Raw genomic sequence first — 26,580 nt, forward strand, 5'->3', positions numbered from 1 at the left:
TTCTCCATCAACATCAGTTAGTAGTGAACACCACTAATTGTTGGGTGTGTGGTCTTATGCCACATACTATGGATAGAGGTATTCCTTATCTGGTTCTGTCATTCAGTTACAATGGGTCCGTATGGGCATATCAGACGATGTTTGTTTATGCCATCGAGGTCTATCCCCTGCGTTCCATGAGAGATAACTCAAGTAATAAAGCCTTGGTGAAGGGAATTACAGATATGAGTAGAGATATCGAAACGTATAAGACTATTCCCAAGGATGAGTTACTAGCATATGTTGGTTGGAATGCAACCGGATATAGTATTAGTCTGGGTGAGAAGCAGAGACGAAAAAGGTCACCTCCGATTTGGATTGTACCCCATCGTGGTCATTTTTGTCTTCAAGGGAAAGGCAAGAATCCGAGAGCTCAGTTAGGGAAGAGTGTTTGTACTCAGACATATGTTTTTGCGTCCCAAACTTCCCCACCGTTTTTAGCAGCTAAGGGCACGTATTTTGTCTGCTATGATAGAGCATATACATGGTTGCCCCCTTATTTTTCGGGAACATGTTATGTTGCATATTTGTTGCCGCCTACGTATACTGCTGCTGTAGATTACCACAAAACAAGAGTTGTTAGAGGTGTCTTCAGTGAGGAAGATACTACGGGACAAGAAGTGGGAGACTTTTTCAAGGGTTTCCTACCGTTTTGGGGACCTATGGCAAACAGTAGAAACTTACGGAAATTAACGAGAGTGGTTGAATCCACCATAAATGAAACTGCCGGTGCCCTTAGTAATCTGACCGCTGAGCTTCAAGCAGATCGCCTTATGACATTACAGAATCGAATGGTTTTGGACGTCATACTTGCGGACCGAGGTGGGGTATGTAAAGTGATCCAATCGAGTTGCTGCGTTTTCATTCCAGACAATGCTCCTACAGTATACCAGGCCATTTCTAAGTTACATAAGATCTCTGAGTCTATACATGTGGATAATGGATTGTTCGTTGACTGAATGGTTTTGGGGATTGTTATCCACTTGGGGATGGAAGATTCTGATGATCATTGGGATGGTTTTCGCGATTCTCTTCTCATGTTGTCTTTGTGTACAGTGTGGCCCTGCCATATGTGGCCTTTGTACTACTATGTGCGTGAGAAGACCTGTCTCGAGAGAAGTCCTGAGTAATAGGATGATGCTCCAGCAGCATCTTGATGATCTGATGAATATTGACATCGACTCAGACGCAGACTGAGTGATTGCCTATGTAAGGGCAAAAGGAGGGTCTGTGGTTCCGTGAATTCTGAACCCGTTTTTATAAATGGCATGGTTTCATTACGAATTTGATAGTAGCAAACCGTAACTAGTGAGTTCGGCAAGTACGAGTGATCTTGTTGTGCTAGACCCATAGAATCATCTTGTATGTGGAGATTTCGTTCTGAACCGTGGGTTCCATTTTGTGTATGGCAGCCATTTTGTGGTTGCCCTCACATAGGCCGATGACTGTGGCCGAACTAGTCTTTTAGGTACACGTACACCTTAGCTCGAGTACGAGCGGACTTTTGTTTGACCCGAGTGAACTGACCCTGTTGCCTGAAGCTGACTTTGTTAAACCAGTTCCTGCCCTTTAGCTGATCAAGATTAAGGATCAGAGCACAGGACATCGTAAAGTTTTACTGCACACAAACATGCCTTATCTTACTTCTATCTGTTTTCTGTTCCTTCTTTTATGGTCTATTTACGATATGGGTTGTGGTCCTTTTTATTATGGGTTTGTCCGGCTTGTCTAAAGAAGAATGTTGGGTTTGTTCAATGATTGATCATGGGCCGGACAACTGTAAAATGGGTTTGTCGTTATGTAATAATTTTGCTGTGGGGGGGCGTGGCTTAAGCGCCGACGAGCATGGTCGCCTGAGTCCCGAGCTCCGGGCCGATCTCGGCGAATTATCCTGACAGACCCCCTCCCCGGCGGCGCCACCGCCCTGCCGTGATCCCTGAAGGTCTGGGGGCGACTCGGCAGCTGTAGTGAGCCGAGAGGGCTCCGTGATCGCATTGATTCCGGCGGCCGCCGGGAGGTCGGAGCACTGACGGGCGGCCATCTTGCCGTGGGCCTGCAACCGGCCCGGATCCCCGGCCTCGATTTTGGAGGGACCCCGAGGGGGCTGACCCATCGCTGCAGTGTGGGGGACGGCGCGACCGGACGGTTGGCCCGGCTGTGAAGGACGCCTCGACCTTTTCGTGCAGGCTTCCGGGGACCTGCGGCTGCACCTGGCGGGTGTGCGCGGACGAAGGCCCAGACCCGAGGGGAGCGGAGGCGGCGCTGCGCCCGACTGGAGGCGCGTTCCCTGCTGAGGAGTGCGCCGCACCTGAGGCAGTTACGACGGAGCAGGTACTGTGGGGTGCGGCGCTGAGGTCGCACGACGGACGCTCTGGGGCAGTGGCTTTGGAGCGGCGCCGGCCGGGCGCCAGACGCGGGAGTGGGTGCTCGGTCCCCGAGGGCCCGAAGCTATTCATCTGGTGGACTGAGAGCTGGGAACCTCCAGGGGCCCACTAACGCCTTGAGGGGACCGTGCTGACACTCTGGTGGAGGCGCATTGGCGCCTGCGACACGGGCTCTGGACGGCGGGCGGCTCTCGGCTGGCCTGCTTCGACGTGTCTGAACTTCCTGGCGCAATTCCCTGACCTTGGCCCCGGCCTTGCGCTGGTGGGGGCGCAGAGATATGTTTGAGCTCCCCTGGTTGGGGCTCTGCTTCCTGGTCTTTGCGGATGTCCGTTGGGGGCCTGGCATGCTTTGGTGTGGCCCGCATGGCTAGCGGCCCGTGCTCACGAGGTCCCTGAGAGTGGGTCCACGCTACCTCCCGGAATTGCCCGGTAGCCCTCAACCTATATCACGCACGGGCCAGCTGTGTGGAGGTGCGCCCTGCGACATTGGTAACTCTACGGGGCAGACCTCTGGTGTTTGACGCAACTGTGTGTTCTAGTGGTGCATCATGGGGGAGCCGCGGAAGGGTGCTGGTGCGACCGCGGCGGATCAAGCTGAGGACCCCCTTGAGGCGCACGACCATCGACCGGCAGATAGCCAGAGCACAGGCCTTCAACAACAGCAGATGGACCAGATCCTAAAGGCCATAGGGGACACGAGGGAGACGCTGCGTCAGGATATTGCGCAGGTCTCTACGAACCTAGGCCTACTGAAAGCAGATCACGACAAGCTTGCGGACCGTGTCAAATCCACGGAGCTGGTGCTTGAGAAACTCGAACCGGCCCAGAAAACGACGGACGCTACTCTGGAGGATCTGGTGCGTAGGGTGCAACACCTGGAGAGGAGGGCGGCTGATGCTGAAGGGCGCAACAGACGCAACAACATTAGAGTGGTGGGTTTGCCCGAAAACGTCGAGGGGGATGACATGGTCTCTTATCTTGAACGCTGGCTGCGGGATGAGGTGGTGCCTGAGGGCCTGACGAACTTCTATACTTTGGAGAGAGCTCATAGGGTCCCGGCCCGACCTCTGGCCCCTGGCCGTCCCCCTCGACCCGTCATAGCCCGCCTGCTGCACTTCAGGGATCGAGACATTGTTCTGCGGCGAGCCAGATTGAATGGTCCGTACAAGGTGGACAATGAGTCTGTGTCCCTCTTTCCTGACTACTCTCAAGAGGTCGGGCGCGACCGCTTTTCCTTCGTGGCTGTCAAGCGAGCTCTCCGCGACGAGGGAGTTCAGTACTCCCTGCTGTTCCCGGCACGCCTGAAGGTGCTGGTGGACGGAGTGGCGACGTTCTGTGACACGCCGGATGACGCCTGGCAATGGCTGGAACGGTATCGGGCGGGCAAGGATGGTTCGGGTGTGTGGCCGGTGGCTACTGAGGGTCGACCGCGGCCGCGGCGGAGCAGGCGCAATCAGAAGCGAGGACTGAGCCAGCAATCCCCACCGGCGTCGCAGACGGAACTGGAAAGGCAGGCCGCTCTACAGGCGGTGTCGCTTATTTCTGGAGTGGCAGCAGAGGGCCCTGAGATTGACTCGGGCTCCCGTATGGGCTCTGATGAAACGGGACAGGGAGGCTCGGATGGGGGCTCGGAGAAGGAGTCTGGAGATATGCCTCAGGTTACCCCCCAGACGGCCGAGGGACTGTTGGACGAGTGACTGCCGGGCAGCTGTGCAAGGAACAGTAAGGAGGGGTGCTTGGCCTATGGCGATGACTATGACAGGGCTGCTGGGGTTCCTCTCGAAGGGGTGTCGGGAGGGGCTACTTTCCCTGTCTTCCCGGGGTGTTGATGGTACTGTGGGGGCCCCATGGCGCTATGTACTTGATTGGGCGGGTGCGCTGCCTGGGTGATGGGGGGGGGGAGAGGTCCCTTCTAGACTGGGATCGGCCCACCACGGAGTAGTGGACCTCGAGCTGTCCAGCCGGAGGTGCTGCGCTATCCCCTCTATCTCACATACATTGTGAGTCTCTGGTGCTTTCCAGAGTTTCCCTCACCTGTGGGGGTGGGAGTTTGGATGGGTAGCAACTGTTTGACGCCTGTTCTGGGGGTGGGTGGGTGGGGGGTGAGTTGGGGGTGTTTGATGTTGCAGGGGTCTGTCAGTGTGCCACTAGGGTTGTTGAGGTTCTGTTACTGCTATAGCTTTATCAATGGCGGCTAAGTTGGAACTGAAATATGTTACATGGAATGTGCGGGGGCTCAACTCTATAAGTAAGAGGTATAAGGTGCATGCATATCTGGTGCGTAGGGGGGGGTTCAGATAGCCTTTCTGCAGGAAACGCATTTGACTCTGGCAGAGGGGCGAGCGCTGCAGCGGCGTTGGAGGGGGCAGCTCTACTATACGACCTACTCCGCTCATGCTAGGGGGGGCGTTGATTTGGGTTCGGGCGGGCGTCCCCTTCCAGCCCTTGAAGACGGAGATTGATTCGGAGGGGAGGTTTGTGGCGGTGTTGGGGAGGTTGGATGGCTGGGACGTCACGCTTTGCAGTGTTTATGTCCCTAATTTTGACCAGGCCGGGTTCTTTTCGGCATTATCGAAAAGATTAGCACCTCTGTTGATCGGCACGGTGTTCATGGGGGGGGGATTTTAACACGGTGGTGGATGTGGATTTAGATCGCTCGCATCCTCCTCTAGTTCAGTCGGTGGTGCGCAGGGTGGCCAAAGCTCGGAGGGCCTGGCAAGAACATTGGGGCCTCCTGGACGCTTGGCGTACGCTCCATCCCAACGATAGGGACTATTCGTTCTACTCCACGCCCCATGATCTCCACGTCCGCCTCGATGCCTTTCTCTGTACTGCTGGGGCCCAGGAACTAGTGCGCAGCAGCGAATACCTGGCGAAGACTATCTCAGACCACAACCCTTGCTTACTCGCAGTCCTCTGGTCTAGGCAGCGGCAACCGATTCCCACGTGGCGGCTGAATCCGCTGATGCTGGAGGACCCGGTCTTCCGCTCGGAACTGCAGGAGTGCCTTGAACGCTACTTCCGGGAGAACGCGGGCACCGCGACTACCAGAGCGGTCGAATGGGATGCCTTTAAGGTGGTGGTGCGAGGCGCGTGCCTTTCCTCCTCGGCCGGGGTACGTAGGACGCTGCTGGCAGACGTGGAGCGGGAGGAGGACTCGCTTAGGCGGGTGGAGTAGGCTAACCATGCGGCGGGGAGCGATAGGGAGGAGGTGATGGCGGCGAGAGAACGTGTAGCCGCACAAGTGGAAAGGCTTCGCTGCCATGACTATCGGGAATACGTGGTCCGGGCACACGCCGAGAGGGACCGAGCCGGTTCGCTGCTGGCGTGGTTGGCTAACCCCCACTCTGGGGGCGCGCCGATTCTGTCCCTAACCATACCTACCGGGGCGCTGGTTTACTCCCAACGGGAGGTTAATGACCAGTTCTTATCTTATTACTCGGAGCTGTACCGATGCAAACTACCCTTGCCTCCGACTGGTTTGGATGCCTTCTTGGAGGAGGCCCAGCTGCCGCAGCTGGACCTAGAACAAGGGAACGCCCTGGGCGCTGCTGTGACGCTGGGGGAGATCAGAACAGCGATTAAGCACATGGCTCGGAGGAAGACGCCAGGGGGTGATGGTCTCCCTGTGGAGTTCTATGCTGCATTCCTGGACCTTCTGGCGCCACAGATGTTGCGGGTCTATGGTGAGGCGTGGGAGCTGGGCAGACTGCCGGAGTCCGCGAGGGAGGCGATTATTGTGCCATTGCTGAAGAAGGGCGGCCAACCCACGACGAGAACGGCATACCGTCCCCTTTCGATGCTCACCGTGGACTATAAAGTACTGAGCAGGATTCTGGCTACGCGACTGTCGGCCCATATGTGTTCCCTCGTCCACCCGGACCAGGCGGGCTTTATCCCCACGCAGAATACTTCTGCCTGCATACGGCGCTTGCTACGGGTTATGGATGTTGAGGGGGAGGGTCCTCCGGCCGCGGCTGTCCTGTCGATGGATATAGAAAAGGCGTTCGTTAGCGTGTAATGGCCGTATCTGTTCGGCGTGTTGCGTCGGTTCGGGTTGGGGGACGGTTTTGTCCGCTGGACGCAGCTGTTATATGCCTCCGCTACCGCCAGGGTCCGCACGGGCCGTACAATATCCGCGGCATGTGCGGTGACGAGGGGTACTAGGCAGGGCTGCTCCCTATCACCGCTCCTGTTCGCCTTGGCGATTGAGCCACTGGCGGCACGGGCGCGTCAAGGGCGGCACTATGAAGGGGTGCTGTTGCGTGGTGTCCGACATCACATCTCCCTGTATGCCGATGACCTCCTGTTGTACCTGGCTGACACGACGGCCTCGGTGCGGGGAGCGCGGACCTTGCTTCGAGAGTTTGGCGAACTCTCGGGTCTCCGTGTTAATTGGTCCAAGACCTGCCTGTTCCCCCCCCGACTTCCCGGTGTGCACAGCCTGCGGAGCTTGGGGAGCTGCGCTGGGAACCGGAGTGTATGCCATACCTCAGGGTTTACATTTATCATACCCACTCGTCCCTGTATGAGGGAAATGTGGGCAGAGAGCTGAGAGGCGTCAGGGGCAGTATTGGATTCTGGCGTACCCTCCCCCTGTCTGTGGCCGGACGCATAGCCTTACTGAAGATGGTGGTCCTCCCGCGCTTACTCTATTTTTTCTGTACACTACCGGTGCGGATCCCGCTCTCCTTCTTTCGGACTTTAAGGTCAATGGTGATAGGATTCATATGGGGCCCTGGCAGGAGGCGCGTGGCTCTCTCCACCTTACTCCGTTCGCGGGAGGCGGGGGGGCTTGCTGTGCCGGATTTTGAATGGTATTACCTGGCGGCACAGCTGCAGTGGTTCACCCAGGCGGTGGCGCGGGAGTTCAGGGGTCCGGACGGCCCGCATGACAGGATTGTACAGCGTCATGTCCTGTCCTTCATATTGCTCCAGCAGGGCCTTCGCCTGGACCAGTTGTCTCTGGAGGAACGCACCCTCCGACACTGTTGGCTTCGAAGTCAGAAGCGGGCGGGTATCCACGTTCCATATGCGCCGGAGATCCCCTTAGGCATGTGCATAGCTTTACCGCACGGCGGGGACTGGTCAGGGCTAGCCACATGGGAAGACTGTGGGCTCCATATGGTAGGAGACCTGTACAGGGATGGTGTCCTGCTGTCGTTTTCCGATCTGCAAGAGGCATTTGATTTGCCGAGAGGAGACTTCTTACTCCATGCGGCTTTGGTCTCTGCGATCCAGAGACGCTGGAGGAAAGGTCGGGCGGAACCACCTACGTCTTTGGGATGCCAGTACATTGTGATGGCGGCTGGCACCTTGAAGGCTGTTACTTGCTTGTATAGGAGACTGGCACTAGATGACCCCCCCCACTGGATACACTGCGGGAACGCTGGGAGACGGACCTGGGCCGGCAGATACCGGAGACGACGTGGCCCCAGCTTGTGCGCCGGGCCTGGAAGGGCACGCGCAACGTCCGATTTCAATTGGTCCAATATTTCACGCTTCATAGAGCGTATTGGACGCCGGCCAAGATCCAATGGGTTTTTGGTGGGGCGCACTCGGTGTGTCCCCGTTGTAACTCAGAGGGTGCTGACTTTGGACACATGTTTTGGGCCTGCGCGGGGCTTGGTTCCTACTGGGCGGATGTTGTGGCCTGTCTGAATGAGATCACTGAACGTCAAGTTGAAACGGACATGGGAGTTTGCCTCCTGCTCTGGTTCCCGCACACTCCAACCACGAAGGTCACTAGTAAATTCATCGACCTGGGGCTGATCCTGGCCAAGAGGGAGCTCACTTTACACTGGAAATCTAGGGGGGGTCCCAGCTTCCTGAGATGGCGGGGGTGTTTTCAGCAATGGGCGTCTAGTGAAGGGACTCTCCGCTTACAACTGGCCAACCGCGCAGCTAATGATAAAGCACTAGAAACAGCCAGGGCGTGGTGCGCGCTAGTGGCAGAATTACAATCAATGTCAGAGGTCGCGGAGGATAGTGAGGAAGAGGCGCAAGCGAGCCAGGGGGCGGGGGCGACAGCGGGGAGGGCGGGGACGTCTACGGGGGACATTGCACGCTAGGACTGCATTCCTATTGGCTATCAAGGAACTAGAACGTCACACCAGGGGTTGTGGAGATGGGATGGGGTTGCATGCACGGACCTACATGGCGTTTGGGATCCGTCTGGGTAGGAGGGTTGCTGCCCGAGATCTGAGAGGAGCTGCCTGTAATCCCATGTTGAGTTATGTTGCATCACGGGTCCGACACAAGAGGCACACTGACATGGGGGGGTGGGGGTAGAGAGGGTGGAGGTAGAGGGGAAGGTAGGGTATTGCTATGTGGGATGCAATATTTGAAATATTGATCTGTGAACTGCAAAACGAAAACCTGCAATCATATGTTTGTTTGTTGATGTTAAAAATCAATAACATTTTGTTTAAAAAAAAAAAAAATGTAATACTTTTGCTGTGGAAACATGTGATTGGTTGAACTGTAAACAAGGAATGTTTGCCTGAAGCATAATATTTGGCATAAAAAGGGATGACTTGCTTTGTAAAGTTGAGCAGTCTCCTGAAAACTCATACTGTGATGATTTCTAGGACTTCCGTTACTGGCTGCAGGCAATAAATTTGATCTCCGATGCCACCTAGAAGTATTTCGTGTCTCTGTTTGCCAGGATAGGGGAATCCGAAGACTTCGGGCGTGTCCCTGACGCCGCCGGTTCTGATTGACCCGGTTCTTCAAGACAAGGACCAATGCCGCCTCTGGCCCAGACATCAACACCTCCATCCCGGATGGATACAAGATCCAGAGGAAGGACCACCCCAACCGCCCAGGCGGGGGCCTAGCCATCACACACAAGAGCACCTTCTTCCAGCAAAACCTTCCTCTCCACCAAACATCTTCACTTCCAGATCCAGGCAGCCCTAACACCACACTCCGAGGAACGCTCGTCTACAGGCCCCCCGGACAACCTTTGCCACCGCCATCAGAGACTTCATTGCAACCCACGCCATCGCATCAATGAACTGCATACTCATCGGACTCCTTAACTTCCACCTCGACAACCTCAGCGACCCCAACTCCACCATCCTCTGGGACAACTTCGCCAACATCGGACTCAACCAACTCGTCACCACACCCACACACAGAGCAGGACACACCCTCGGAACCATCTCCGCGGCAGGTAGCAGCGTTCATTTCAGCCATACAAAGCAGCCACCTTGGACTGACCACCACTGCGTCCATTTCACCGTCAGCAAACCCAAGGCACCAAGACCACCAACCCGCCCACCATGAAGGAACTGGAGCGAGGTTACTGACAAGCAACTGAACTCTGCCCTCACCTTAGACACACCCACTTGGACACCCAACGTAAATATAGCAGCCACAGGACTCCACACCTGGATCTCCAGCTGCATGGACAATCTTGCCCCACTACGTAACCCCAGCAAACAGCGTCCCAGGAAAGCAGACTGGTACACCACCGATCTCCCAAGAAATCAGGCGCATCTGCAGATGTTTGGAGAAAAACTGGAGGAACACAAAGCAACCGACAACTACTCAACCTACAAGCACGCCATCACGGACTACCACAACCAAATCAGAACAACCAAAAGGAATTTACTTCACAACAAAATTTTCGCCAACTCCAAGGAACTCTTCAGTGTCATTCAGGATTTCACCAACCCACCCAGCGAAGCCACAGACATCACCCCATCCCAAGACCTCTGCGACAAGCTTGGCACCTTCTTCCACCGACCCCAGCCAGCCCATTATCTCCAGCTGGACACCAATCACGACCGAGGACACCGCCACGACCATGAAAGGCATCCACTCGGGGCCCTCACCGACTCCTGCCCCCCCGCACATTTACCACAGGGCCACAGACGCCATTGCACTGGAGCTACAACAAACCATCAACACCACATTCACAACAGGCACCTTCCATGACGACTGGAAGCGCGCAGAAGTCAGACCCCTGCGCAAGAAGCCCACAGCCGACCGCTCTCACCTCAAGAACTACCGGCCCATCTCCCTCCTCCCCTTCGCAGCCAAGGTGGCAGAGAAAGCAGTCAACAGGGAACTGACACGTTTCATCGAAGAGAAAACCATCCTCGACCCGTACCAATCCAGATTCCAAAGAAACCACAGCACAGAGACCGCCCTACTCGCCCCCACAGCCACTCTGCAGCACTCATCCTCCTCGACCTATCCGCAGCCTTCAACACCGTCTCTCACCGCACACTAACCAACAGACTACACGACGCTGGCATACAAGGAACTGCCCTGAACTGGATCCGATCGTTCCTCATCAGAAGAAGCCAAAGAATCAGACTACCACCCTTCCTCTCTGCCCCTACTGGAATCACCTACGGAGTCCCACAGGGGTCATCACTGAGCCAGACTCTCTTCAACACCTACCTGACCCCCCTCGCAGCCATCGTCAGACGTCACGGCGTCAACATTGTTTCCTATGCCGACAACACCCAGCTCATCCTTTCCCTCACCAGGGACCCATTCATGCACAACTCAACTTCCAGAGAGCAATGCAAGACGTCGCAGTCTGGATGACCAACAGCTGCATAAACTCAACGCTAAAATGACAAGTCCTCGTCCTCAGAACCACCCCATCAGCATGGGACAACACTTGGTGGCCCACCGCCCTCGGAAGCCTCACCCATGCCTACAAATGTAACAGCGACCCAAATACCTCAACGACAGAATAAACTTCCACGTACCCAAAAGGAACCTCCGATCTGCCAACCTCGCACAAGCTCAAACCCCGCACATCCATAGAGCTAGAGCAGGCGGAAGATCATTCTCCCACATTGCAGCTAAAACCTGGAACGAGCTACCGACAGACATCAGAGGAGCCCCCTCCCTGAACACCTTCAAGAAGACCCCCAAGACCTGGCTCTTTGGCTGAAACAGAGTTGCATAACCTCCCCCCCAGCTCCTTGAGATCTTCATGGGTGAGTAGCGCACTTACGAATCACTGGTTCATAGATTGATTGTTTTGTTTATATTACCCTCACACACCCTAGTGGTGTCATGCTTCATCATCGGGTCACCCTGACTCCTTAAGGTCAGGGTGGGCTCAACTGTTTTTCAGGAGGCTCTTAAACGAGCGGGAACAGCGCTGGGTGTTCAAACTGCGTACTGACACCAATGGTCTGAATGACGAAATACCCTGGGGCGCTTTCGGCTCTTGACCTGGACTGAACCCAACACCAGCAGTACAGCCACTGGAACCGGGCACACAACACCAACCCCACTACCACCAAGTAACTTTGGCATAACAAGTAGTTTGGCAGGCCATTTTGAATACAACAGATAGCACCTATACTAATAGGATCCTGCAGAACTGCCTTACTAAATAACCTATTCCATGCTAACCAATAATCTGGGAACCACGGCAAACACGGTGTGTGTAGACTAACATATCCTGACATTATAGCGTACCTTGACCGCCATAAAATATGTGTTTCACCACCAGATGCACCATTTGGAACACTTATTATGTGACAAACATCCTAATACAATAACTAGACATTTCACCAAAATTCATAATTCATGGTGGTTGCATGGCCATAATTCTCCTTCCTGAATCATGGCTTCACACACTGCACTTTTGGACTCCTTTCAGGAGGTCGCGGTGCCCACTCGCGACTCCTCCGAACATGGCCAACGTACTTGCCATTCTATGGCGGCCATTAGTAATAATGCACGCTGTCTAGTCGTTCTAGGGAACCTGCTTGTCTTTAACTTTTGAGTTTTAAATGGAGGAGAACGCTGAACCCAATCGCGATTCCTTAAAAATTGCAGAGTTTTGAATTTAGGAGGTTGTGGAACCCATTCTAGACTCCTCACATTTGCCATCCGAGGTCTTTAACTTTTGAGTTTTTAAATAGAGGAGATCGCTGAACCCAATCCCAATTCCTTAAAATTTGCAGAGTTTTTGAATTCAGGAGGTCGCGGAGCCCACTTGCGACTCCTCCCAAAATGGCCGCCACATTTGCCATCCGAGGCGGCCATTTACTAACAAACGCGCAGTTTAGTACCTGATCCGCTTTCGCGACAAACCCGTAAGCCTATTTAACTCGCCTCAGCGCGGACACGTTAAGATGCGGTCCGGCGGGGCAGAGGAATAGGTTTCCAGACGCGGCATCCCCAGGCTTGAAGTAAGTCCTTTTCTCCTTACAGGTCCCGCGAATTAGGAAGCGACTACCACGCTAGCTGTTCACGCGAAAACAGCCTCGAAGGAGCGCTACTCTATGTGCTTAACAACTAACCATAGTTGGCCCGTTTTTCTCTCCTGATTATTCCCTCACAGGATTATTTCAAAGGGTGACACCGCCCCCCTCTGAGACCATGATGTGCTATTTCGCACGCTGACAAGTAACGATTTCAGATACTACAATCATTTCTGTCTGTCTATAAATTATGTTTGAGTTTTATAATGGTCATATCAAGTCCTGTGTTGTTTTTCTGTGTGTGAATTCACGCCGCACATTCCACCTGCTTGTTTTGAAAGATTTTTGGCACAACCACTTGCGCCTTGAAAGTCTGCACGCGCCAATATGGAGCAATTCACCCATATATGAGCGCAGCCTGGAAGAACAAATGTGTAACCCCACTCAAAGGAGGGGGCTGTTATAACTAATACCTTCTCTTTATTTTTTACATTTCAGATATACAACGAGTACTAGCAATTGTATGTATTTCAACACATGCTTTATTAGCAGCATCGTTCACCCTTATTCACTAAACTTTATTATTTTTTCCTATTAAGGTCAACACAGGAGTGGCAAACGCAGGGCTGGTCCTTGTGTTGTCCTGAGGAAGAGCTAGGGGAAGGTCAAAACATGTCGACCACACACTGAATCCCTTCTCATTATAGATAGGTACACATTGTCAACCCCATTTTTAACCATAACTAACCTAGGAGCAGGAATAAAATGGTTTAGGCCAACTAGCACGGTATTTTTTAATCACGATACACCCACTCCACAACACATTACACCACACATAGTCTTCCACAACAAAGTGCTCCTTATAAATTGCACCCATGCTCATTCAACAGGACGGATAAGTGCAAGCCATCTTTCATTGTGAAACTGAGACCCCACCAGCAGTCAATAAGGAAAAAAAATTCTGATTACATTTTCTTCTCATCTATTATGTTCCTCATTCAACTAATTATTTATCCCATCTTGGTAAATGCTCTGTTTTAGATGCCAATGTCCCCCATCAAAACAATTTTAAATTATGCAGTCTCAGTCCCTAATGAATCTAGTATATGCACGTAAGACGCACACTTTTTAATCATTCTTTACTGCTTTATTTGCACTGACCAAAGATCCATGCTTGTTTGCTCCCTCCTCTTTAGGCTCACATATGGTAAATCATTTGCTCACAGACTACTGCCCGATCTACTCCAGACTGTGACCCCAATTATGATCTAAATGTCACTTAATTAGGGCATACTCTAGCATTAACCATATAAGTGTTCTTTTTTCTGATTAAAATCCAAATATAATATTGTGCTGATTTTCTCTGCAGGTAGCCGAGTGGTGTATGTACTATTCAACTGTAATCGAGGGTTACGGCCCGAAATAAATATATTAATTGATTGATTGAAACCATTGTGCATTAGATGATTAGCGCAAATTATACTTTTTTTGGCGAGGCACTCTGGAAAAACATACTTTATCTACAGCTTAAAATAAACATTCATGGTACAATACATTTTAACACCTGAAGCAGAAACTGACACACATCAAAATAGACCACACTTGCCACAATCTTAAAGAATCACTCTGTGTTTATTTTATCCAAAATATGTAGGTACATTTTTGTTTACCTGAGATGTAACTTGTGTGCTTATTCTTTTTGTCTTCCGCAATCAGCTGCTCTTGCAATTGTTTTCCAACTCCTTGTTTAAATTTCTGTGCCAGTTGCTCAGTTTTTCTGAAAGAACCACATAACATCAACCACAACACAAATTTCAGATGCGACATTCTAATTTCATGGGGATCAGACCCACTGGACTCTAACAAAGCAATTGTTCCTTTCTATCCCAGTTGTCCTAGCTCAGAGATACTGCTGAAGCTCACCACAGCCCTCTTCAATGTTGCTTAAAGCTCCAATTAAAACAATCATAAGGCAGAACCAAGCCTCGATTTCCAGTGAGGCCATCATAAATCAGAACCACCCACACCTGTGACTGCTGAATGTCTTTGAGAGACACCTGTCTTTGAATAACAAAATGAGGAATGTGGCGCAAACACAGTTTGTTAAAAATGCCCTCACCCACAGATTGCGGCATGCTTCATCACTGGGCTTGCTAACAACATCCCTGTGCAGATCAATGCTGGGCTCGAGCATAAGAGTGTGTGTGTGTGTGTGTGTGTGGGGGGGGGGGGGGCAGACAGTACAAACACAATTTCAGGGATTAAATATGCAGAAATAAGTAGTAAAACTAGCTCAAGAATATCTTCTCATTTTTTATTCATGGATTTCCTGGTCAGGATTAAAGAATATATATAATATAGGACGGTCGTGTGTGTGTGTGTGTGTGTGTGGGGGGGGGGGATTATTAGCCCTGCATCCCTCCGATCTTTATAACTGTCAACATGTTTCATCCATTATTAGCTGCCCAAAAGGGTCATCCGGCCTTCGTCAGGACTTTAGAATCTGTATAACCCCTACTCGCTTACCTTACTTAGTTGGTAGACTGAGATATGACCAATTCCAGTCTGATAACTTGTAATCACACTGTGGTCTTTCAGAGTTTCATATATTCAATTGCTCGAATTAGTGTGTGAGCATAAGCGTCTCCCTAATATCACACATTCGTCAAGGTAAGACTGCTGTGTCCGTGAGCCTCTCTGGATACCGGGAGGTTTGCAGTAATAAAACTGTGGAGCATTTACGATCATTCGGCTACAAGATTTAGGTGTGAATTCAAATTTGGCGTTCCAAAGATGACAGAGCCGCTCCACCTGTGATGACCTGCTGCCATGCGTTTTATTTATATAGTGATTTATACCTTAGTCTAGGTTTCTTATCCCGGAGGTAGTCTCAGAAACCATACATGAGGCAGTCTATAGCATTTGTTTTCAATCACAACAATATTTACACGTACAATCTTTAATCTGTGCAGGAAGGTTTTAGTCAAAATGTAACTAGAAGCCCCTATTGCCTCATAGGGGTATTGGGAGCAATGCCTTACTCCTCTTGTAATCATGTAGTTCAGTCTTTTTGTAGAGGATATTCTCCTCGGAGTTTAAGAAGTGCTCACTCGTCCATACTCTTAAGCGAGTATGGAGGATCTAGGTGCCAGATTCTCTCCTGTAATACTTCCCACCATGGTGAACTGTGGGGAGAAATAGAGTGGAATAAGGCTGGTATCCCAAGTGTGTACGCAACCCTGTCTTCCTCCTCCCAATCCTCAGTTCGCTGTGGAGAGAAATGGAGTGCAGCAAAGCGTATGTCCTGAGTATCTCCTGCAGCTCGCCCTGGTCTAGGACATGTAACAGACAGGTAGCCAACTCCTTCCTGGCTGGACCTCAGACAACCAATGATTGGGTAGAGGTAGTTTCATCACACCCGTGCAGTGATATGACCATTCCTGAATGGTCCCTCATCTGGAGAATCCCTACCGTCTCTAAAGGCCCTTTCCGTGTCTTTCTGCTGCGTAACTGTTGCGAGGCTGCAGCTCTGGAGAGAGGAGCCCCAAATGCAGGGAACCCAAAAAAAGATTGCTGGGAGGCCATCCTACCTACTGCGGAGGTCCCCAGGCATACTATCAAGGTTAACGCCACAGAAAGTAGAAAGCTGAGGTGGCCCATTAAAGGCACAGCCAATTCATCCCAGAAGCATTCTAAGGGGCCATGCAGACCTCTGTGCATAGGTCCACATGTTTAAAGGTAGGCACAGATGTTATTGCTCAATTAAATTGGTACTCATTTTATTGATTGAAGGATGAAGGCTAAGTGAACCCTGACTGCGGGACTCAATCTTAGCAATAAAGTGAGTAGACAAAGTCATCCCTGCATTATGCAGCTGGGCTATTCTTCTGGCTGTGAAAAAGTGGATTAGTAGTTGAAGTGGGTGGTAGTCCTCTTCTAGTAATAAAGGCACTATTCCTTACCAGATCCAGTTGGGTCTCAGTACTTTAAACCCCAGCTCAACCCTTGGTAGTTGTTGCATGGAGCAAACTTAACTTAGGAGGAATGAGTAAAGCATGTATCAGTACCAAAACAGTTATGGCTGTGAAAAAGTGGATTAGTAGTTGAAGTGGGTGGTAGTCCTCTTCTAGTAATATATGCACTATTCCTTACCAGATCCAGTTGGGTCTCAGTACTTTAAACCCCAGCTCAACCCTTGGTAGTTGTTGCATGGAGCAAACTTAACTTAGGAGGAATGAGTAAAGCATGTAGCAGTACCAAAACAGTTAAAAAGTGGAAAACACAACAAAATAATAACCACACTCCAATGTAAAAAACAAATATTAAAATGTAATGAGCAAACAGACAACAAATGACAAACATCAGTGGCAGGGAGACAGGGATATGCTTTTTCAAAGTTTAAGATATGTCTAGCGACACAAAGTGCAAAGCGTCAACTGCGGGTATCTGGTCGCACTAGACCAACCAGGTCACAGTCAAATTTAAGGCCAAAAACAATGGAGCGTGAGTCGGATACAGAACCAGGTTCGGTCCGGTGGAAAGTTTTACCTTCAGACTTAGGGCCAGATGTAGGTAAATGCCATTTACCGATTCATAAATACCGACTCATACCGAATCGGTATTCCTGAATCGGTAAATGGTATGTAGGTAAAAAAAAAAAAAAAAAAAAAATCTGTAAAAGATACCGACTCGGTCTGAGTCGGAAACCCAAATCGGCAACCACCGAATCGGAAAAATCCGAATCGGTAAATACCGAGTCGGTGATACGCATGCACCCCTATGGGCCACATGGCCCATAGGAATGAATGGGAGTCACCGAATCGGAGAAATCCGAGGCTGAAAAAACCGACTCGGTATTTACCGACTCGGTATTTACCGAATCGGTATTTACCGACTCGGGATTTTGAAAAATGCCATGTGAGCCTGCCAACCAATCAGGGACAGCCTACACACCCCACAACCAAGGCCCTGTGATTCCAACCAATGAGAGTGAAGCACCCCACCCCAGCACCTGGGTGTGGCCACACCCATGCAGGTGGAAACCAACGGAACAAACAAATCTTCAGAGGTGAGAGGAGCACAGCATCCACAGGCAAGCAGAGTGACAGAATGGAGGTACAGGAAGGCCAAAAGGAAGGTTGTGAGCGAAAAAGGAAGACAAAGTTCAGCCAAGAGGAACTACAGGTGGCTGTGGAAGAGATAGTAGCCCACTATCCAAAACTTTTTGGGAGGCAGTCTCTGCATGTTGCAGAGACTGTGAAAAGGAACACTTGGATTGCAATTCAGGCAAAAGTCAATGCCATAGGTGTCACCCACCGGGATATAGAGGACATCAAGAAGAGGTGGAACGACCTGCGAATTGTGACAAAGAAGAAGATTGCTGGCCAGAAAAAGGATGCTGGTCTGACTGGAGGTGGCAGGAGCAAAGCACCCAAACTTACACCGGTAGAGGAGCTAGTGGAAATCACCATGGAGGCAGAATGCATCCATGGGATTGGAGACCTGGATAGCACAGCGAAAGCAACCAAAAAACAAGGTAAGAGGCATGTTCCCACATCCACCCCCACCAACCCCAACCCCTACCCCACTGTGTACACTCATCACACTGCAGATGAGCTCATACTCACTGACAGCAATGCATCATGGTAGACGTAGTCATGTAAACAGAGATGCAAGGTGTGCAGACTATTTTATTGAGAGACACACACACATGAACAACAACATTGACCCTATGTCAATTTGTTTCTACAGGAGAGTCCTCACGCAGTTCTGTTCCACCGAGGGAGGAGAGTGCAGCACCAACTAAGAAAGGGGATAAAGCAAAGAGGAAAAGTTGTGAGAGTGCAGTTGAAGGAGGAAACGATCACACCCAGGAGCCATCAACTCCTGTCCGAGCCACAACACCTGTCCCCTCTGTTGTTCGGATCACCTGAGCTCACAAACACACCCATACCAATGTCCAGAGGGTCCTTGCCGGGAGGTGAAAGTAGGCATGCGGAGCCCCCGCATAGGATCCTGCAGACCTCTGAATCAGAGGATGAGGAAGATGTGCCCCAAACTAGTGCAACAGTGGCTGACAGGCCAAGACCAACAATTCCAGCAGCAGGCGCTGCACACACCAGTGTCCTTGGCAGGAGGGCACGTGAGGGTGGGGAGGGCCAGGAAGGGGGGAGCGTCTTCTGCGGCCTGGAGGGCACAATGGTAAAAGTGCAGCGCCAGCAGGCCAAATCAATGCAAGCCATGCATAGGCAGGTCCGTTGTATCAACACCAAAATGTCCAACATGGACAAGGGCATAAGCCAAATGGCATCTAGCCTGGAGCAAATGGCAGAAGGGATCACAGACATTTCGACATACTTGGGAGTCCTGTCGGACAAGTTAGACAGGGATAATCTCCAGCGTGCCAAGGAATATCAGTACATGCGCCAACATACTAAGGCCATGAACAGGTTTGCTAACAATACAGCTCTCCTCTGCAGACGCTCAATTTCTATGCAGGAAGCATTAGTGCACTGCTGCACTGACGTAACACGGGGCATGGGTAGAGTGACCTCTGCGGTGGAGCAGATGCTGAACTCCAACACAGTCAATGCTGGTGACACGGGTGTGGAGGAGACTGAGGGGTCAACCAGCAGGAGTGGCTCTAGTACACCTGTACAGGAGGTGCGCAGGAGCGGGAGGCACAACCAAGCTGAGTCAGGCACCAGCAGGGAATTGGAAGGTCAGGCACCAAAATCCCGCAATGTAGTGCGAGGACGCAAGCACTGACCTATGTGGAAGATTGACTCTACTGCACACAGTGACTGGAACTGAGAAGGTGCAGCCAGTGACATTCACGTACATTCATGGATCCTCTTCAGTTGTTACAATGATGATGTAGTGCTGATTAAACTACACATGTCATGTAGTAAACCTGTGTATGTGTCATACTTTACCTAGAAATAGCGTTGTGTTATATCTGTCCGTCTCATTCTACCATCTAGTGCTGCTGGTCCTGTTGCCTGGGCTCTGCACGTTCTTGGTCGTCATCTATGTCCTCATGATGGGTCATCTCAACCTCTGTGCCTTCCTTGGTAGCAAGATTATGCAAGATGGCACAGGTCACTATTATTTTGCAACACAGGATGGGGGTGTACTGTCGCGCACCTCCACTTTTGTGGAGGCACCGGAACCTGCTCTTCAGGAGTCCAAAGGTTCTCTCCACTACATTGCGGGTGGACCTGTGTGCCACATTGTATCGCCTTTCTGGTCTGGTGGTTGGGTTCAGGTACGGTGTCAGCCCAAAGGAACGCAGGGCATATGCACTGTCACCTGGGAGAGAACAAGAGGTACATGAGTTACATTCACATTGCACATTTAGATGAGGTCTACTTGAGGGTGTGTACAACTTTTTTACCTAGCAGATATCCATCTCCAAAATCTCCATTCAATAGCCTGGTGTATATTCCGCTGTTCTGGAATATGTAGGAGTCATGCGTGCTGCCAGGGAATTTGGCAACTATGTCTGTGATGATGTTCCCTGCATTGCATATCACCTGCACGTTGATGGAGTGCGTCATCTTACGGTTTCGGTATATGTGTTCGGTGGCTGCAGGTGGGCATAGGGGAATGTGGGTGCCATCGATGCAGCCTATCACATGCGGGAAGTGTGCCAGTACATAGAAGTCTGTTTTAGTTTTGGCAAGTTCCGCAGGTGTGTCAGGGAACTGTATGTAATGTCCCATTCTCTGAGTCATGACATCCAGGAATTTCCTGAAGAAACGGGACAGACAGCTCTGGGATACACCTCCTACTGCAGCTATCACACTCTGGTAGCTCCCAGAGGCAAGCAGGTGTATGCTACACAGCACCTGGACATGGGGAGGGATGGCGTGGGCCCTGGGTGTTGGATGATCCAGGTATGGGTGGAGATTCATTATTAGGGCCATGATGGTCCTGGGGTGCAGCCTGTACCTCTGGAGTATCACAGGCTCAGTCAATTGGAACAGAGTGATCCTCTGCCTGTACACCTGCTCCTCCCTTTGCCATACCCTCTGACCTGCAGCCTGTAGCCTTCGCCTCCTCGCAATCACATAGAGTGCCGCCATTTTGCCAACAGTGTTGCATTTTGGGCCCTTTTTACAGCCTGCACCTGGTTACCACCTGCTTTCAGTCCATGGTAATTACCGACTCTTAAATACCGATTTTTGTTGAAATCGGTATTTTTTTCCTTTCCTACATCTCGATGGGCATTTTTTCCGATTTCTTATTTACCGATTCGGTAAATAAGGACTCGGTAAATAAGGTGTCGGGGAATACCGACTCGGTAAATATGTTATCGGTAAATACAGATTCGGTATTTTACCGACTCATATTTTCCGATTCGGTACATTTTAGACACCTACATCCCGTTTTCTAATTACCGGTCGGTAACGGCCGATTTTAGGCCGTTACCGACCGGTATTCGCCTACCTACATCTGGCCCTTAGTCTCTAAAAATGGAAGTTGAAAATCCTCAGCTGGGAGGCAGAATCAGTCCATCAGTGAAATGAAACTTACAGGCTCTGGGTACGCAGTGTTACATCTCCAAGTGACTAATAAGTAAGTTAAGTGTGCCAATCAGAGATTAGCCAAATTTGGATGTTTTAAGGGATTAGAACACATACACTCAGTGCTGGACGGCAGCACCCTAGTGTTCAGAGTCCAAACACCAATAATAAAATCTAGCCAAAAGTGGGCTGCTGATCACACGAAAAAAAAGCATTTTCTTACTCTGACCAATTAGCTTGATCCAACAATATTTTGGTAAAGGTCAAATAGAACTGCTCCAACAAAGATCTGGGGAAGTCCAGGAGCGGTAACTGACCCAATCAAAACTAAAGTCGTCGCCTTACATCCAGATCCAAGCACTTATTTTGCTTTGAGTTGATCTTGCCACCATTAGAGAACAAGTTCAAAAATTAATGTTGGGCCACGAAATATGTCTGATCACTATCAAAGCTGTGGCTTCTTAGCACAGCTTGCTGATGAGATTTAAAGCAAGCCTGTAAAAAGCTTTTGCTGTAGGCGTTTTGGCTAGAGCAGAAAGCACAATTTTTTACAGGCTTATTGGCAATGCACTCCGATCTATTATCATTTTGCAGCTGTGCAAGAAGACAATCACCTTTTGCATTGATCACATCATACACCCAGAGTAAGTACAACAGGCTGGAATATCTGCATGATGGTGTTACAAACCCACAACTCCAGTTTTAAACACTGCATGGCAATAGGATTTCCAAGGATAAGCACTTCCCTGAAAAACGGCGTCAAAGTTCCAGTTCTTCTTGAACTAACACAATGGGGCTTCATAAATTAAAGGGAAATTCTAAAATTATATGCAGTAACCATGGTATACATAGATAGCCCTCCCCAGAAGCTACAGTGAAAATAAATGAAAGCACATTATGTTTTTTTGCCAGAGTTATCTAGGTATTTATTAAGAGGACCAGCCAAGCGTTGCTTCCATTAAGATACAAAAGAAGACTACTTATTAACTTGTGTCTAAAAGATTTCCCTCAGACCAAAGTTTAAGTGAATGTCTGCTTGCCAAAGACCATAATCTTGGTCTTAGTTTTATTGATTTTGAGTTCATTTGAGGGGAAATATTCAGCTATCCCCACCAAAATGTTGAAAAACAATATTAGCGCAGTATATCAATGTGGGACTGCTGGTATAAAAAGGGCTGCCAGCCACCTCCCTCGTGAGGTGCCCAATATAAACCAGCAGATTGAGAAAGAATGTGAAAACTTGGAGCACTGCTTTAAATGACTACATGCCTTATCTTTTAGTCATAGCCTTTCCACCATGAACATTAGACCCCCACCCAATTAAATGCCTACAGTTCTGAACACCCTTAAATAGATATATCGGTATACCCACAATAAAGCCCGGTTAATTGAATCAAATGCAATCTATAGATCTATGAAATAGTAATAGTGGAGCATTTTTTTAACCAAACTTTATTGGAAACTTAGCCAACCATGATTCCCTCTTAGTACAGAACATTTCCAGTGTATAGGTTATGTCCCGTAACTATACCTTTAATCACCTGCTTAATTATGAGCTATCTAGCAGTTGTAAAGCACTGAGCATGCTTTCTAAAAGCCTTTTTGCTGCCTGTGTATTAATGGCTTATCCAACTTAATAATGTGCATGTATAGATCTTTTGTTAACACATTGCTGGGAGGACTATGCAACAAAGGGGATAAAATAGAGCTTTTTCTGGTAGGGGCTATAAGCTCCCACAAGCAATGCGTTGAGCACAATACAAATGACCATTGTTAGAAATTGGCTTTCTGGTTGGCAGTGGTAAGCATCCTCTGGCATAAAGTAGGAACCACAACCCTAGTCAGGGTAAGTGAGGTACACACTAACAGTTCACCGGTGCTCACACTCTGGTAGCCTGGCACGGAGTAGTCAGGCTAATCTAAAGAGGCAATGTGTAAAGTGCGCACACACACGTTTGGAATAATAGATTTTAATATGAACAAAAATCCAATAAGTACAAGTCAAAATATGTATTTTTAAACAATAAGTGAAAAATAGAGATTAGAAGCAAATAGCGTTTTGGGTTACTGTAAGTCATGCTGGACCAGGCCAAACTCGAGATTGTCTGCCCGTGATGGAGCACGGGTTGATTACAGGACACACGCAGGGCCGACTGAGCAAAGCACCTTAGTTTTTATCCCAGAACAAAATGCAGTAATGGCAGGGCGTCAGTTCCATGGACCAAATACAGAGTCCGCAACGTGAGAGCAATGCGCCAGGCTATTCCAAGCTGGAGATGATGTGTTGATATTCTCCACGTGCTGGCAGCGATGCATTGATCCCTGAAGTGGTGACTCCAGAGGCGCTGCGGCAATGATGTGTACAGTATGAGGGGTCCAGACCTTGCAGCAGTGGTGATGCGTTGATCCCAATGTATCAGCAAGCGATACATCGGTGTCCGATCAGCACAGAGATGTCGAAATCACAGGATCTTGCAGATGCAGCACTTTAAACTTACTTCCAAGGGCCCTGGATTGGATTGGCAACACTCGGCAGAGCAAGACATACAGCAAGTAAAGTCCAGGTGCTGGGATGAAGTTGAAAGGTGAAGTCTTTGATAACCTTGAGAGTTCAGCAATAGGAGGCAAGCCAACAAGCCCTTGGAGAAACAGAAGTCTTTACGATGTGCAGAGCAGGTCCAGTCCTTCTCACTTTCAGGAAGATGCAGCAGGCATACACAGCAAAGCAGGTAGCAAAGTGGCAGTCCCTCCTACAGCACAGCAGCTCTTCTTACTGGCATAATATCTTTAGTTCCAGCAGTGTTCGGAGTACATGGTGTGAGAGGTCCAGTACTTATACCCACTTTAGTCTTTGAAGTAGGGAAACATCAAAGAAAGGTATTTTTAGTGCACAATACCCTGCCTTTCCCTGCCCTGGCTCCACACTCACTATAAGGGGATACAGATGGTACAAATTCTATTGATTGGCTGCCCTGATGATGACCTCATGAATTGAATAGGTCAAAACGCAGTTGACACCTTCCTTTGGTACAAATGAATGTGGAAGCATATATTGCATTTTTGTTCCTGTTATCCGTTGGACTTGTTTTGTTTAATCTTTTCCTCTGCCATTGTTCCTTCGTTTACACTGTAAATTGGGTTTTCAGTCAAGTTTGCTGTGCAACCCAGTGAGCACCCCTTGCACAGTATATTTATATTTTTGAATAACTGTTCCTTTAAAAAAAAAAAAACAGGATGGCGGCAAAACCGCTAGCTACACCATAGATTTGACCTTGTTGTACCACATTTATATATTAACTTCGTCTTGAAATTTATCTAGCTGTGGTCTGGACTGTAGTTGGTAGAACCATAACTAAGTAAAAATGGTGGTGGGCGATATTCACCTTAATTAACAAGGTTCTTCTAGGATATGGACAGTTTTTCTAGCTCTCCTAACATTTGCAAAACCACTGGGGGTAGCTGGATGCGTGTATCGTGTTAAGCTGGTTTACAAAACTGGAACGCTAATTATTTCGGCCATATCAGAAGAGTAAGGTGCAACACGGTTTCCCTACCAGACTTATTGCCAGCATTGCTTCCACCAATTGTGTGTTGGAGGTGACCTTAAAACGAACGCACATTCTATAGATCCCTAGTCCTTTTATCATAGAAGGGACTGTTTAAGGTTACAAAGTGACTGTTAGAATTGGGGGTCTCTAGTTGGCACAGGTAGGTACTTGTGACAAATAGGGACCCTTGCCTCTAGTCCGGGTAAAGGGGATACACTCCTAAAATAATCCCTGCTCACCCCCTTGGTAGCTTGGCACGAGCAGACAGGCTTATCTCAGAGGCAGTGTGTAAAGCATGTGTGACCACATACAGTAACCGAATGACAACACTATAGATGGACACCACACAGTTGTATATTAAAAATGAGTATTCTTTATATAGATTTAACACAAGATCACAAGCGACAAAAATCCACAATACTATACTTAAGATGGTAGTTTTAGCTTAGTTCAGTTCTTAAGATGCAACACTTTAAGTCAATGTACCTTACGATGCGGGACGCTTCCACAACAAGCAATGTTGCAGCGATGGAAATGCGGTAAAGCTCCAGTGCAAAGAAATAAAGACGTGAAGATCTTCCAGATGCGGCACGCTTCTCCGATCATGCAAGAAGTCTGGATTCGATGCATCAGCTGCAGTGGCGACACCCTTGTTCAACGATGCGACGGCAACAGCCTCGTCTGCGGCACTCTTCTCCGAGGTTGCGAGAGGCTTCCGCACAATGCGACAACTACAGCGGTGACATCCAAGATGCGACAGCAGCAGCTCCGACGGTGGCGCGCTTCTCCGTTGGATGCGAGGTGCTTTTCTTGATGCAGTGCAATACGACAGCTACAGCGGCGACATCCACGATGCGACGGCAGCAGCAGCGACGGCGACACGCTTCTTCCTCTTGAGTCACGCTTCCAACTCCTTGCGACACACAGTCCCTCAGAAGGCCCAAAACAGCAGCAGACACTTCCAAAGAACTCTGGGGAGCTGGGGGGTTTAAGTCTGTTGCCCTGAGACTTCAGCAGGAGGCAAGGTCTGTTCCAAGCCCTTGGAGATCCTTCACAAGTTGAAAATAAAGCACACACAGTTCTTTCTCCTTTCTTTGGCAGTCAGGCAACCACTGCAGGCCAATCCCCCCAAGAAGCACTTCAGCTTAGGGAGAGTCTCTCCTCAGTACTTCAGGTTCCTCTCCTCAGCAAAGGTTTCTTCTTGTTTGTCCAAAAGTGAGCTAATTTCTTGGGATCAGGGTCCCAATATTTATACCCGAAAATCCTTTGTCCTTTGAGGGCAGAGGGACCTTTGCCCAGTCCAAACCAGTTCTGGAGCACTCGGTTTACATGACTCCTTCTTTCCTTTCACAGTGCAGGGCAGACACATTAGACGCCCCACAGGAGGTGGAGCCAGCATTGTGGAGGGAAACCACAGCCTTAGAGCAACTTGTTAACAGGATTCCTTCTCTTCTTTCACTGTGCAGGGCAGAGACATCAGCCACACCCCAGGGGTTGGAGTCAGCATAGTGGAAGGCAGACACAGCCCCATTCAGGTCCCAGGTGCTACGCCTCCCAACCATCTAGATGCAGATCTCTCTATTCACCACTGGGCTGACTCATTCTGTCTACAGGAATCCCCCAGCCCTGTCACTCAAACTCCAGACAAGGAATACACAACCTAGCAGAGGCAAGCTTTGGATAGTTAAGACAAGAAGATACCTACTTTCTAAAAGTGGTATTTTCAAACACAGAATGTTAAAACCAACTTCACTAAAAGATGTATTTTATCATTGTGAATACAGGCGTACTGAACTATAATTTCTACCATGTTCTCTGAGTCAGTTAAGATTATGAAATGTAATAGTCTAACTGCCCATTCTGGCCTATGGAGAACAGGTAGCCTTGCAATAGT

General features: G+C 49.7%; 1 protein-coding gene across 1 annotated transcript in view; it reads right to left on the reverse strand.

The window, feature by feature from the left end:
- Nucleotides 1-26,580, reverse strand: part of CPT2 (carnitine palmitoyltransferase 2) — a 102,870-nt gene that overhangs the window by 27,345 nt on the left and 48,945 nt on the right. The window contains exon 3 of the mRNA XM_078670510.1: nucleotides 14,281-14,387. Within this exon, the coding sequence (XP_078526636.1) occupies nucleotides 14,281-14,387 (107 nt within the window). The remainder of the gene's footprint in view (nucleotides 1-14,280; nucleotides 14,388-26,580) is intronic.

The sequence above is a fragment of the Lissotriton helveticus genome, chromosome 1_2 (assembly GCF_964261635.1).
Source record: "Lissotriton helveticus chromosome 1_2, aLisHel1.1, whole genome shotgun sequence".
In the NCBI taxonomy this organism is placed as follows: Eukaryota; Metazoa; Chordata; class Amphibia; order Caudata; family Salamandridae; genus Lissotriton; species Lissotriton helveticus.